The following is a 13584-nucleotide window of genomic DNA, read 5'->3' on the forward strand; positions in this document are numbered from 1 at the left end:
ATTTTTTCCTAGAATTTTCAAAGTAAAGGCTTTCTGCTCCAAAAGTTCCTGCCAAAGGTTTATAGCTAATACTGAGTAAGATGACATCAGCTGATTGTAAATCACACTGCCCCGAATAAAACACATTTTGGATTGCCCTTTGTGGCAAGGATGATCAGCTCTCCTCTGACATCCACCCTTAGACACACAGCTAGACTACATTTCCCAGACTCCCTGTCGTCAGGTGAGCCATGAGGTCAAAGCCTATAGGAATGTGAACAGAGTGAGGTTTGCCATTGCAGGGCTGGGATTTAGAAGAGGAGCCACACCTCCTCAGGGTTCTCTTGCTCTTTCTGTAGGAGAGAAAGGAGTCCCCCAGTGCCAGCGTAACCCTGGAAGCTCCACACTGAAGAGCTTCTGCCAGCCTGGTTTCCCAAAAGACTGCGTACAGAAGAGGTTCCCTTGCCCTGGGCTGATATATGAGTGAGGAATAAGCTTACGCTATGTTTAAACCATTACACCTTTGGGTCTATTTATTATTGCAGTTTAGCACTGAAGGGAGGTGGAATGTGCCACCCCAAAGTATGTCACATGGGCATAAGGGTGAATTTGAGCTAAAGGCACTTGTAAAACAGCAGATGCAAAGGAGCACTTTAATCTCCCTTTTCTTCCTGAAAGCAGGACACAGAATCCCATGTAAAAGATGCTGTCCCGGTACCAGGAGAAAAGAAACCTTATCGCTGGAGATAGGAGTCAAGGCCAAGAGACATCTGTACAGACGTTGTTAAAATAACTTTATCTTTCTTTAGTCTCCCCATATATTTTAGTTACTTTCCCACAGTTGCCTTGCTTTGTTCAACCTAGTTTATAAACAGCGAGGCCTTGCCATTTCTTTGGGTCTTCATTTTCCTGTGGGGACTCTCATGGACGTGTGAAAACCTGTACGCTTTGCCCTTGTTGATCCATCTTATGTCAATTTCATTCTCAGGCTGGGCCAGAGAGGCTGAGAAAGTAGAGATCAAGTCTGGCTTCCCCTGCAGTATATCCCAACTAACTATATATGCCATATTGAAAAATTAGGCATGCTTACTAAAATCACACAGGACTAGAGATACCTTAACTTTGTTTTAGTCCTTTTTAGTCTTATCAAAGGTGCTTTTACATGTTTTACTGCTTAGGAATCTCACGGTAACCTTTGACAAATAGCAACTCTAGGAAAATATCTATACATTTTTTTTAAATAGTACTGCAGAAAGATAAAGTCACAATTTAAGATAATAGGAATAAACTTAGAGTTTGAACTTCTGATATCATATAACAGAAAATTCCATAGAACCAGTAAAAAAAAAAAAGTAAACCAAGTTTCAATTTCAAACCTGAGTTAATAATAAATACACTTTGAAGAGTTACTTTTGTGGTCCCAATTACCAGTAAGAAATCATTATTAACATGATAATTGTCCTTACCTGCTAAAGAGGACATATTAATAATGATGCCACCTTCACCTCCATTTTGCTTGCTCATGTAATCCAAACCCAGGTAGGTTCCACTGATGACAGAAACCTAGTCCAGGGGCAGAAATGGGAAAAGCAACAGAGCTATTATACTCTATTAAAGAGTATAGCTCTGATAAAGAGCTATTATACTTTATCATACTTTATCATATGGTCACACACCACAGTTTTTATTGCTATCCCAGATACCGAGGGAGACTCCTGCACATGTTATCAATGAAAGGTTTCGAAGTGGCTGTGTTTTTTTCAAACGCACTGACTGGATTCTCTTTTATTTGCCTAAACTTGTAGAGCTCATCACATCTCTGCAAAACTTCACTTAGTTGCCTGATCTGAGATTTTATGATAAAGGTTATATTCCAAGTGTCTTGTTACTTTCACTAATCCTCAGCATCTTCAAGAATTCTGTACATTCTTTTTCTTTTCTAAATACTGGATACAAAATGTATTCACCCTTCTTAGCACATGGTTCTCTTGTCCAACTATTCTACATCCATCTGCTCTGTTTCATTCTCTTGGATCTTGGAATATGTAATAGTGGATACCCTTGATTTCCTACACAGTTTTCATTTCCTCCTTCTATTTTGCATTCGTGTCTACTTCTTCTGCATGTAATATAGAGGAAGGTGATCTCCCCTGTTTTAGTGCAGACAGTGATTAACCTATTTCAATCACAGAAATCCCATTCCCCTTGCCCGTGACTGGTTTAGGAGCCAAATGTGACCATTTCTGGCGAGACCTGAGAAGCAGTCCACTGGAGGTGGGGTCTGGGCTGGGGAGGGTGATGGAAGAGGACTCTGTGGAGAAAATTGTCATCGCTCTTAAGAAAACCAGGAAGAAATGATTGCGTTACTCCTTTCTCATTGCTTCATATGGGGGCGATGGCTGGAATGAAGTTATATTGATAGCATCTTTAAGAGGAAACCACCATGATGGCTGGCAGACGGGAATGAGATCTGGGAGCTGCAGCGTCAAGCCATCCTGAACTCTGTGTCGTATGAGATCACATAGCCGTTGTACGCAGTTTGAGCAAAAGGCATTTCTGTTCCTTGGACATATGGTCTTCAGTAATGAAATCACTTAATTTTGTTCATCACTCCTGCAGCTGTCCTTTTGAAAGCTTACCCTGCTTTGCTACTCACATCCATGTATAGGCACCTTTTGGGTTTTATCCTAACATTTAAGAATTAACCACTGTCAAAATCAACTTGTGACATGAAACATATTTGAAACCTTGCATTCCCTTTTAGATTTAAGAACTCCTCTCCCTTCCAACTCAGACTTTTGAAAGGTGAAAATTTGCTTTTGACATCTTAATTCCTATGTCTCTCATTCTTTATAGCACTGCAAAGAAAATGATACAACAGATAATGAGATAACGAGTCTGAACCTCAGGGTATATATTGGTGGTTACCTTCTTTTTATTTTAAAAAGTCCTTTTGGAGTCTTTTTGACAAGGATCCAGAGTTGCCTCTCTACCTAACAGTAGTTCTAGCACAAAAAAATGTAAGCTGAAGATTCTATTCACTTAAGCCATGCATCAGTTTGATATTAAGTAGGCTTAGGGAGAATGAGTAAAACCTGCACATGATTCCCTTTAAAAAGGAAAAACAAAACATTAATGGCTTATATAAGAAGGAAAAGAATGTAGATGGCTGAAATTACTGAAGTCAGTTAGATTCTGTGTGTTTCTGCCCAAGTCTCCAGCATGTCTGAACAGAATTTCTGTTTATGTGTATTGGCGCTACGCTTTTATTCTCAGGTATTTACAGCTTTGCTGACACCTGCTTTTGTGTTTTCAACATCTACAAGATGCAGCCAGATAGAAAATTTGGGAATGTTTTTAATTTTTTTTAAAAGCCAGATTTATTTCCTGGTTTTTGATGGAGAAGGCAAAGGATTATCTTGCCATCCATTATCAGGTTAAGAACTGAGTAACTTTTCAAATAAAAGGCTTCTTAGGATAAACCTGCAAGACAAAGCCTAAGGTTTTAGCTGTACATGTAAGAAATTTTCACCTCTTTTCCTTTACTTTAACAACCTCTTCCATATCCCAGATCATATATTAATGGAATTGTTAGAAAAACGCAGAATAAAAATGTTTCCTAAATATATTTGTGGCCTTTTGGCAATGCTTATACATTGTATAGATTGGGCCATTGTAATATCCAGGGAAAAAAAGAAAACAAAAATTACAGATATGTTCTCGCTACAGATACAAAAAAAAGCTGGAATCTATAGCATTATTTTAGTCCATTTTGTAAAGGTATTAAAATTTTGTATTTGACTCTCAAACAAAAAAAGAGGAAAATCCAAAGTCTACTTTTACTTAGTGAGGATAAATGAAAATTCAGTTATTGACAAAGTGATATAATTAACACATGCTTACTCAACATTTTTAGTTACGAAGAGACAATTTTTATATGTAATACTGAAATTGTATAGTATTCCAAATGTTAACATACTTTTTTTTTTTAACAAGTTAAAGCATTCTATAACTTAAAACCACTCTCATAAATTCCTCTATCCTGGAAATAATTCTCTAGTAATACAGATAAATGGATAAATGAACTTGTTTAACTCCTCTTATTAGGCATAATGTCTTCCTATTATACACACATATATGTATATATGCTTCTATAACATTTGTGTGTATGTGTGTGTGTATTCACTACGGAATTTTCCTAATCTGTCATTTCCTTTATTTAATTTCCCTCCAGTCTGCAGTTGCTTTTAGTTTATTTATGATTCTTGCGCTACACTGTAATTAAAGCAATTTTTTAAAAGATTCTGTCATCTAAATCATGAAACTCTGCCTTTCAGGTTTCTTGTTTTTTCTCCAGCCAGTTCTCAAGGGATACTAATATAGATGATCATTTTTTTCCTGAAACCTTTTCTCATCTTTTATTCTTCCATGTTCAATCTTTTAAAATTTCTGCGTATTTAGGGGGTAGATATGATTGTCTTCCCCCTCGCAGAAGCTGCTTATAAAATTTAGCAAGCTTTCCCTAACTATAACATTTCAATGGGATCTTTAGATATGGCAGAGTAGCAATAACAGAAAGTAGTTACTAATTTAAGGTGTAATCAACACCCCTGGGAGCCTAGAAAAAGGAGTACACTTGACAACACTGTTTCTATCCATTTCCTCAACTCTTCATTAGAGACAGTATAGAGCAGAGGGACCCACCTCGTTTAGAAATGAGATAGTGCGAATGAAGAAAATGTAGGTTTTTAGTCTCTGGACGAGAAATGCAATTTTTTGAGTGACTGCTATGTAGTAGCACCGTGCTGGATGCTTCATACAAATTATGGATTAGTGACGCTTAACCAACCTTAGAGGTAAGAGGATTACCTTCATCCTTTCACAAACTGGGAAATTCAAGATCAGAGACATGAAATAAAAGTTCATGAATTTTAAATTCAGGTCTGAAACAAATCTTTTTTAAAATCCCCAACAATAGCCATCTATTTTGTTTAATTTTTATTTGAATATACTAAAGGCGTCAATATAAGTTAGTCATATGTCCAAATTAGGTTGGAAGTCCCATCTGAGTGGGAATGAATTATTTAGGTTTATTAAAGCTTCAAAAAGTAAAATAAATACATTACCAAATGGTCTTATCAATATTCAGAGTTAAGTCTACCTCTGCCCAATGGCCAGACCAACCCTTGAGAGTTATACAAAGACTCATTCTTTCCTGAACATTCCCTGTGAGCCTGAGCAGCTATAAATAAGGCAGCTGTGGCTGACACACAGAGGAGCCTAGTGGAAACAAAAGACTGGGAAGAGGTTTACTGTATCTCTTGTGTGGGAAGAGCGGTGGGAGCTGCTGGCTGGAGAATAAAGAAAGGGCAAATTTGCTAAGGAGTAAAAGTGGAAGGACATATATACTGTTTGTCGTACACTGTTTGCAACACTGATGTGTTAGGAAACCATCCAAACATTGTACTGAAACACAAAAATGAATATCCACGTATGCAAAATATCATAGAATAGCAGTTTATTTTTCTAATACACTTTAATTGAACATCTGTGTATGCAAAACAACAATTTTCTGCCTTCAGAGAACTTACAGTAGAGTAGCATAAGTTATACATGTATAGAAATAATTCTAATAAAATTTAAAAACTGACATGCCTTATAAGGATGGTACAAACTATGTTGTATAAAATTTCAGAAGAGGGAAAGATACATGGTGAGGTCCTTTAAGCCGTTACTCTCTGACATGGACAAGAACATGGAAAAATATGCAAAAGACCACACAGGGAATTGTACAAGGAGGTAAATTACATCCAGAGCAGAGTTGAAAAAAATTATTATACAAACCACACACAAATATTTGCATTATACTAACAGAGATAATCAAGTTATAAGGATAATGATTGGTCAGACTCTAATCTACTTTTGCAATGGGTGTTGTAAGTAGGAGGGGAAGTAATTTGTTTTTAAGTTATATATGGGTAACAAAGGTTATAGCTTGTTCTTTTTATGTAATATTAAATAAATGTCATCAGTCCCTGGAGTTAAGCTAAGGAGTGGCCTTTGTCAGCAGAGTTCAAAGAAAAATAAAGGCCAGCTCCAGGAGAGTGAGTTGTAACCAAACAGGGCAAATAAAATTCCCGTCTTGCAGAATTTTCTATTTGCATATAATGGAGGAACTTTCCACATTGGAGCAGGTGTTAATTCACCTGTATATTTATTATATTAAAGCAAACATGCCCTGTCTGCTGGATGAAGATAGATAATTCGAATCCTATTACCTCTGAGACAATCTCTTCACTATTTTCATGTTTCATTATATTAACTCTAATCACTGCACATGTTTTCTGACAGCTGATTTCTCAGAAGAAAGGCACAGTAGGTGCCCATTATGAATACACTGAATATAGGAACTTTATACCCTAGGAACCTCTATCTATAAAATATCTGTAGTTTTACTGATGAAACTACAAATAGTAGCGATGTTCTAGGGAGAGAGCTGCTGTGTGATTTGTGCTTTTTCATTAGCATAGCTTGATTAAAAAAAAAGTCTTGTCACTTTATGTGGTTTTGGAGACGGGCATAAGTTTATAAAAACATGTTTTAAAAATTCCTGCAGTTTCCAATTGGTTGCATATTCCAAAAAAAATTATTTTAAATCTGGCAACCAAAGGATGTAATGAAGTATGGTTCATAATAAGTCAGGGGTAACCACCAAAGATTGCATATAAAATGTATGGTTTTCTTACCAGCTGAAGAAAATTAAAGTGATCCAATGGAATTTAAGACAAGAATGGAAAAAGAACATAAACAGAAAGAAAATTTAGTGAACATAAAGCATGAACTAAAGTGGAAGGAATAAGTCCTAATAGAAGAGTAAAAATAAATATGAGTGACTTAAATTCACAAATATAAAAAGCATTTGTTTCTAGATGTGATTTGAAAACTAAGATCTCACATTATACTGTTAGCAAGAGACAAAATTCACATAAAAGGTTACTTTCATTTTCAAAATAAAGAAATAGAAAAAGATACGCCTAGGTAAATGTGAATCAAAAGAAAACATAAGGTACCAATATTATTTCTGGAAATATAAAACAAATCAAAAATCACAGGTTGCAAATGGGGCTACAACTTTAAAAAATCAAAGATCAGTAAATTATAATCACCAGCCACTTATGTAGAATTCACACTGACAGAATGACTGAAAGAGGTAGGCAAGTTGACATTTGTCATTTGAGATATGACTACATGCTATTCAGAAACGGACAGATCAAGGAGATAGAAGTAAGCAAAGGAATAGCTGACAGACAAACCAAATAGAAATATTTTAAGAAAAGAAAATTAGGGCTTCCCTGGTGGCGCAGCGGTTGAGAGTCTGCCTGCCAATGCAGGGGACACGGGTTCGAGCCCTGGTCTGGGGGGATCCCACGTGCCGTGGAGCAGCTGGGCCCGTGGGCCACAACTACTGAGCCTGTGCGTCTGGAGCCTGTGCTCCGCAGCGAGAGAGGCCGCAGCGGTGAGAGGCCCGCGCACCGCAATGAAGAGTGGCCCCCGCTTGCCACAACTGGAGAGGGCCCTCGCGCAGAGACGAAGACCCAACACAGCAAAAATAAATTAATTAATTAATAAACTCCTACCCCCAACATCTTCTTTAAAAAAAAAAAAATTATAAGCTCTTATCATTTATAACAGAGAGACACAAATATAAAATTAAATTAGGTATTAACTAAGCAAATGCAATGGTATCTTAGACATGGATATACCATGACAAAGTAAGATTTAGCCAAGAGATGTAAGTATGGTTCACAGTATGAAAATGTTTCATTTTATTTCACTACATTATTAGCCTAAAGTAGAAGAAAATCATAGAATTATCTCAACTCAGGAACAGCAGTTGTCATGTCTCTACACACACACACACACACACACACACACACACACACACACACACACACACACACACACACACACACACACACACACACACCCCCACCACCAGAAAGATTTTGAGGGACACTTGACAAATAGGTTTTAAAGTTATTTTGAACTATAATGATATCCAGGAACACTTGAGACAAATTTTAGAAAGAACTGGAAGGAGAGTGTTTGTACTTTAAAATAGTACCTTTTGTTCTGGGTCAAAGGGTTTTAGGCATCTGTCAAGCTTGTACCTTATCAAAGTGGTACTCACAGATTCAGCTTTCTTGTGAGTTAGGGTAATTCTCATTACTCCTATCAAGTTATTACAGTTAAGTCATTACTCATGAGAATGTCAATTCAAGTCAAACATTTATTGACTAAGCACTATCTTCAAGATACTGTGTTGATTACTGAGAGAAGAACAAAGAAAAACATCACATGGTTCCTGTTTTTAAGGAGTTGGATGTGGTGAAGTAGGGACCACTCCCTGTGCATTTATACACACACAGCTGCCCCTCTGTACTTTACATGTGCCTGCTTTGCGAGACTAGTAAGAAAGACCTTACCAAAAACAGGGTGACCCCATGCCCCCGCCCAGCTCTGACATTTGGCTTTAGCTAAAGTTTGTTACTAAACCCCAATATCTTACGTCAAGTCTGTTTATAAAATAAGATAATCAGCAAGCTTATGATACAATGAATAAAACAAATTTTATTTCCTTATTCTACATGTTTACAATTCAAGGAAGAGCTAAGTAGTCATCAAACATTGTGGGAATTACACACACTCATGCACACACACACGCATGCACACACACCGGCATTCAGGATAAAAATCTTAATAATTACAGAGTCCAACGGTCACTTTAGCCTTGTTGTCTGTTATAGTCCTGGAATTAAGATTTATTTTTTAAGTACATAAATTAAACCAGGGGTTAGAAATTTTTTTTTCTATAAAGAGTCAGATGGTAAACATTTCAGGCATTGCACATCATAGGGCCTCTGTCACAATTATTCGATTCTACCACGGTAGCATGAAAGTAGCCAGAGATAACATGTAAATAAACGACCTTGGCTGTGTTCCAATGAAACTTTATAGAAACTGAAATTTGAATTTTGTATATTCATATATTTCTTTTTTTTTCTTATTTTTTCAACTGTTAAAACATGTAAAGCCCATTTTTAGCTTGCAGGTCACAAAAACAGGTGGCAGGCTCATTTGGCCTGAGGGCCGTAGTTTGCCAACTCCTAAGTTACACAGTAAACGATGGTTCCTTTTAATATTTTAAGACAGATTTATTTTCATAATTGAAAACCTCAAATGTCTTCCTATTTGTAAAAGGAAATGCTTTTTTTCCCCAGCTTTTTATAACTTCCCTTTTTCTACATTGTAGGTCATTGTATTGTTTCCATGAAAAAAAACTTTTTTTCCTTTTAAAACATTTTGTTAAGTAATTGTAGACCATGAACATGGCTAAGACGGCTTACCAAATTAATTTGCAGAGTTTTTTCCCAGTTTTTCTCATTATTCACTCCAGCATTATTCACCAAAATGTCCAGTTTTCCAAAGTGGTCTACAACTTTCCTAAAAGTATCTAATAAGAAAAAAAGAAAAAAGACATCATAGATACGTTCTTATTTTGCACAGACACATTTATGACAGTCTGTGCCCTGAAATGAGGTTTTAATTCATCCACGCTTCTCGTGAAAGTTATACTCTTAGACGGTGACTTCCTCCTGCCTTGCTTCTCAAGTGTGGTTTGTGAGCCAGCAGCATCAATCAGTATTACCTGGGAACCTGCTAGAAATGCAGAATCTGTGGCCACCACAGACCTATGGAATCGGAATCTTAACCATAATAAGATCTGCAGATGATTTGTATGCACATTAAAGTTCTGTAAGCAGTATCAGTGGTGTAAATTTTAGAGAACTGAGCAGCATATGCTAAGAGCTCTTAGAAGTCAGTCTGGGCAGCCAGCATCTCTGTCCCTAAGAAGTTACTGAAGCTCTGTGGCTTAGACTATGACAAGCATCCCTTTAAAAATAAGCCATATTTTCTTCATAAAGTGTCATATTAAACAGTTATGTATCCAGATCCATAATGATCATTTCAGTGCATTTGGATATCCTAGTAAGTCTATTTTTCATTCAGATGATTTTATTTGATTATTGTAACTTCGATGTTTGCCTTTTCTTTTTCTATTTTGACAGCTTTGTATTGCAAGTTTGTATAACAACTGTGTTCAACTAAGGTCAAGTCTGCATAGATTCTGAGGTCTGAAGGTCCCTCATTACGTTGTCCAACCACATTTCCAGTCCTTGCCAGCCCTCCTTGACCAGTTAAAATTAGGCTTTACCCCTTGGTATTGAGAAACATTATTTCTCAAAGTAGCCTTTTACATAGTTCTATTGTTTCCCTGGGCCTTTTACCCCTGGTTCTAGTTCTATTACTTGAAACTATAGATAACAATTGTGGTTATTCTTCCAAATGATAGGAATGTGTTCTCGGGTCTTGGGTCCAACATATGGGTTCCTTGAAAAAAATAGATCCGCACAAACTTTATACTGATTGAAATAAAATTAAAGAATTATTAACAACCACCAGACATATTGAAGACGGCATGGACCAATTTGCCAAATGGATAAATTACTATGCAAGTTAGCTGCCAAAAATATTGCCAAGACTTTCTAATATGTACCCTTTACAGTACCTTTTACTGTACTGGAATGGAAAACGACAAAATATATAAAAACTGTTCATTTTTTTCAAAGAATCTTTAAAATGCTTCTTAAGATCTCAAATTGATTCCAGAAAGGGTCCTCCAGTAGAAAAGATCTAAGGAATATTATTATTGTTAAATTTTGCATTTCATCTTAAATATATTCTACTCTTCAGAACTCCACATCCACCTTACAGGAAATTAGGTTGTCAAATATGGACGTCTACTTGCTTCTTTACTTTTCTTTCCTCTTTCGGTGTCCACTGTATTCCTTATACTCTGCCCTTACTGATGTATAACACACCAAATTATACATTGGTGTATTCTTCTTTATAACACACCACTGAATTTTGGGCTCAAGCAACTTACAGTCTATTAGTAACTCTTGCTGACATTTATATGCTGTGGTACTCTTTGTAATTTGCCTAAACTCTTCAGGTTGCATTTTTCATCTGTAAGTCATCTCCAAGAACTTTTTCACCTCTGTATTTTTATGATTTCAATGAAGTCTCTTTGGCCACATGTCTAAGCAGTTTTAAAAGTTGTAGGCAACATTAAATCCTGACACTGGAAGAGCCAATGCCATGTTTTCCTAAACTGCAAATAAACGCTGATGTCCAGACAACATGTGGATTTCTCACGACCAACATGCCTTCTGCTGGTCACTTACGTGTCTGGTTTCCTCCTTCACAATCACTTATCCTTAAGGAATGTGTTTACAGTCAAGGTACTAATTTTAAATACTGGGAAGCAAAACAATTAAGGTTAAATGTCACGTGTGAAACTACATAAATTCAGACAGAAATAGCTTTCAGATGATCTGTAGGGAATCTGTTCCCTGTTCCATCAGCATGGCTGTTGGGATTTGACATGACTTCATCCCTGATGAAAACTATCCTGTGCAATCAGCAAAACTTTATCCTCTAGCAACTAGCACTATGTTTACAGGTCTCTTCTACTCATGCTTGTAATCCATGTTATAGGTCTTTATAACATTTTCAGATTTTAATTATATAATTTCCTTTAAAACAATTTCCCTGAACAGCAGTTGGCTTCCTTCTAACATATAGCTCCATTTTCACTCTCTCACAGAACAGCCCAACATTTTCGAAAAAACACACATCCACGTTAAGAACAGAAGTACCAGAGTGACTTTTATGAAGATATTTTTGGTCCCTTGACTAAAGACGTGCCTAATAATTTACTTAGTCTTTCAAAAAAAACTTTGTGAAATACAAATATTTTATTTTCCCATTTTCTCCCAGAAAAATATGTATGTTTTTCATATAGATCTATTGGGTTTCTATATGACCAAATCTGTTAATTGTCTACACCAATTCTGTCCCTGATATTTCACAACTAGATTGGTCTATTTTAAGTGAGTAGACGGAAACAGGAAAGCATTGAGGAAAGTCTGGTAGAAACTTTTCTTCTGCAATTCTAAGACTACAGTACAGCTATTATTGTTTTTAAAATATCATTTCATAGGGGAAACACCAGAGAGAGCATGTGGTTAAAAGTATCCAGTACGTCTGTGATGACAACCCTTGACCTTTCATTCTAGTCCATTCCAAAGAGAAACACTGCCACATTTGATTGTCATTGGACTCTGTGACTTCCAGCTTTCTGGGAGTTGTTTGCCATACTCGCCTAGCCTACTTTGTCTTTCCCAGTTCCATCTGCAGGTTCAATCATTTAATAATTACTGTAGCAGCACCGTCTTGGAATACACCAAGGAATCTTGATTACATTCTGTGCGGCCACATGACTAAAATAAAAGGATTTCTCAAGCATGCTTGGCTTTTCTTGCCCCTTAGCTTTTAGGGCTACTGAGACGTCAGAGGAAACGTAACAGTCCCAGCTATCTCTTGCAGCTCAGAGGTAGCTGCTCTCCAGGAGATAGCCGGCCGCCCGCCCCAGGCTGGATCTCTGGCCGGGGGTTGCCTTCATGTTGCTGCTTACTCAAGGTACGCTCCGCGTGGATGGATGGATTCCCTGCCCTTACCTCTTAGTTGTTCCTGATCGGCCACATCGCACTGGATGAAGAGAGTCTTCTGAGGTTCAAACTGCTCATCCAGGGCAGCTTTACACTTTAAACCTGCTTCACGATTGCAATCGACAAGCGCTACCTACAGACAAGAGGAGAGGAATCGAGATCCTGCGCGGCTCTTGAAATAGACCAACAATAAAGAGACCACAGGACGCTCCTCTTTTGGACCTGAGATGGGGCAGTTTACAGTTCGGGATCTCTCCCGGAGCGTTCGAGGTCCGCTCGAGCGCGCCAGCCTGGGCAGCTCTGGAGACTGCACGGCGGGCACCGGGGGCTCAGCCTCGGTCGCTGCCCCCATCCCCCAGGGCCCCGGCTGGGGGAGCGGGTCGCGGGTGGGCCGGCGAGGTTCGCGCCGTGCGCCCTGCCTCGCTTACCTTGGCGCCCTTGAGCAGCAGCGCCTCGGCGGAGGCTCGGCCGATGCCCTGGGCCGCGCCGGTCACCAGCGCCACTTTGCCGTTCACGTGCATGTCGCCGCCTGCGCGCGGTGGGCGAGCTCGGCGTCTCCGCGCGGCCGCGGCTTTTAAGGACCCTGCGCGCTCGCGTGCTGCCCGTCCGCGTTCTCCTGCCAGTGGGCGGGGATGAAGCTGTCAAGCAGCGCCGGGCACCCACGATTGTGTCACCTGGCCCTGAGCGCTCCGGTTCCGCGATCTTTGCCTTCCTGACTCGCAGCCAAGCCCAGATCAGAGCCTCCCCTCTGCCTGTGGCTGCCTGACTGGCGGTGGGAGGCACCAAGCAGAAAGGGTGCTCCCCAAGAAGTGTTCCCTTCAGTGCGCTGAAGACCACCCCACAAAAGAATGGTGGAGGAGAGGCTTGAGAGCCTGGATTCCTCCTCTGCGCCCAGGTCCTCCCCTCTCCTCCCCCACCCCCCACCCCAAAGAAAAATAAAACCGGGAAAAAAACCCACAAACAAACCCAG

At 38.8% G+C, this 13584-nt stretch overlaps 1 protein-coding gene across 3 annotated transcripts in view; it reads right to left on the bottom strand.

Moving 5' to 3' along the window:
* Positions 1–13309, bottom strand: part of HPGD (15-hydroxyprostaglandin dehydrogenase) — a 28599-nt gene extending 15290 nt beyond the window's left edge. The window contains exons 1-4 of one of the 3 annotated variants that reach the window (XM_004315310.4): positions 13043–13269; positions 12624–12747; positions 9387–9493; positions 1446–1542 (exon numbers count right to left, since the gene is read on the bottom strand). In XM_004315310.4, the coding sequence (XP_004315358.2) occupies positions 1446–1542; positions 9387–9493; positions 12624–12747; positions 13043–13135 (421 nt within the window). In that variant the 5' untranslated portion in view covers positions 13136–13269. Of the gene's footprint in view, positions 1–1445; positions 1543–9386; positions 9494–12623; positions 12748–13042 lie in introns of all 3 variants that reach the window. The other 2 variants (XM_019932379.3, XM_019932380.3) reach the window with 2 other exon arrangements.
* Between the last annotated feature and the right edge of the window lie 275 nt (positions 13310–13584).

The sequence above is a fragment of the Tursiops truncatus genome, chromosome 6 (assembly GCF_011762595.2).
Source record: "Tursiops truncatus isolate mTurTru1 chromosome 6, mTurTru1.mat.Y, whole genome shotgun sequence".
NCBI lineage: Eukaryota > Metazoa > Chordata > Mammalia > Artiodactyla > Delphinidae > Tursiops > Tursiops truncatus.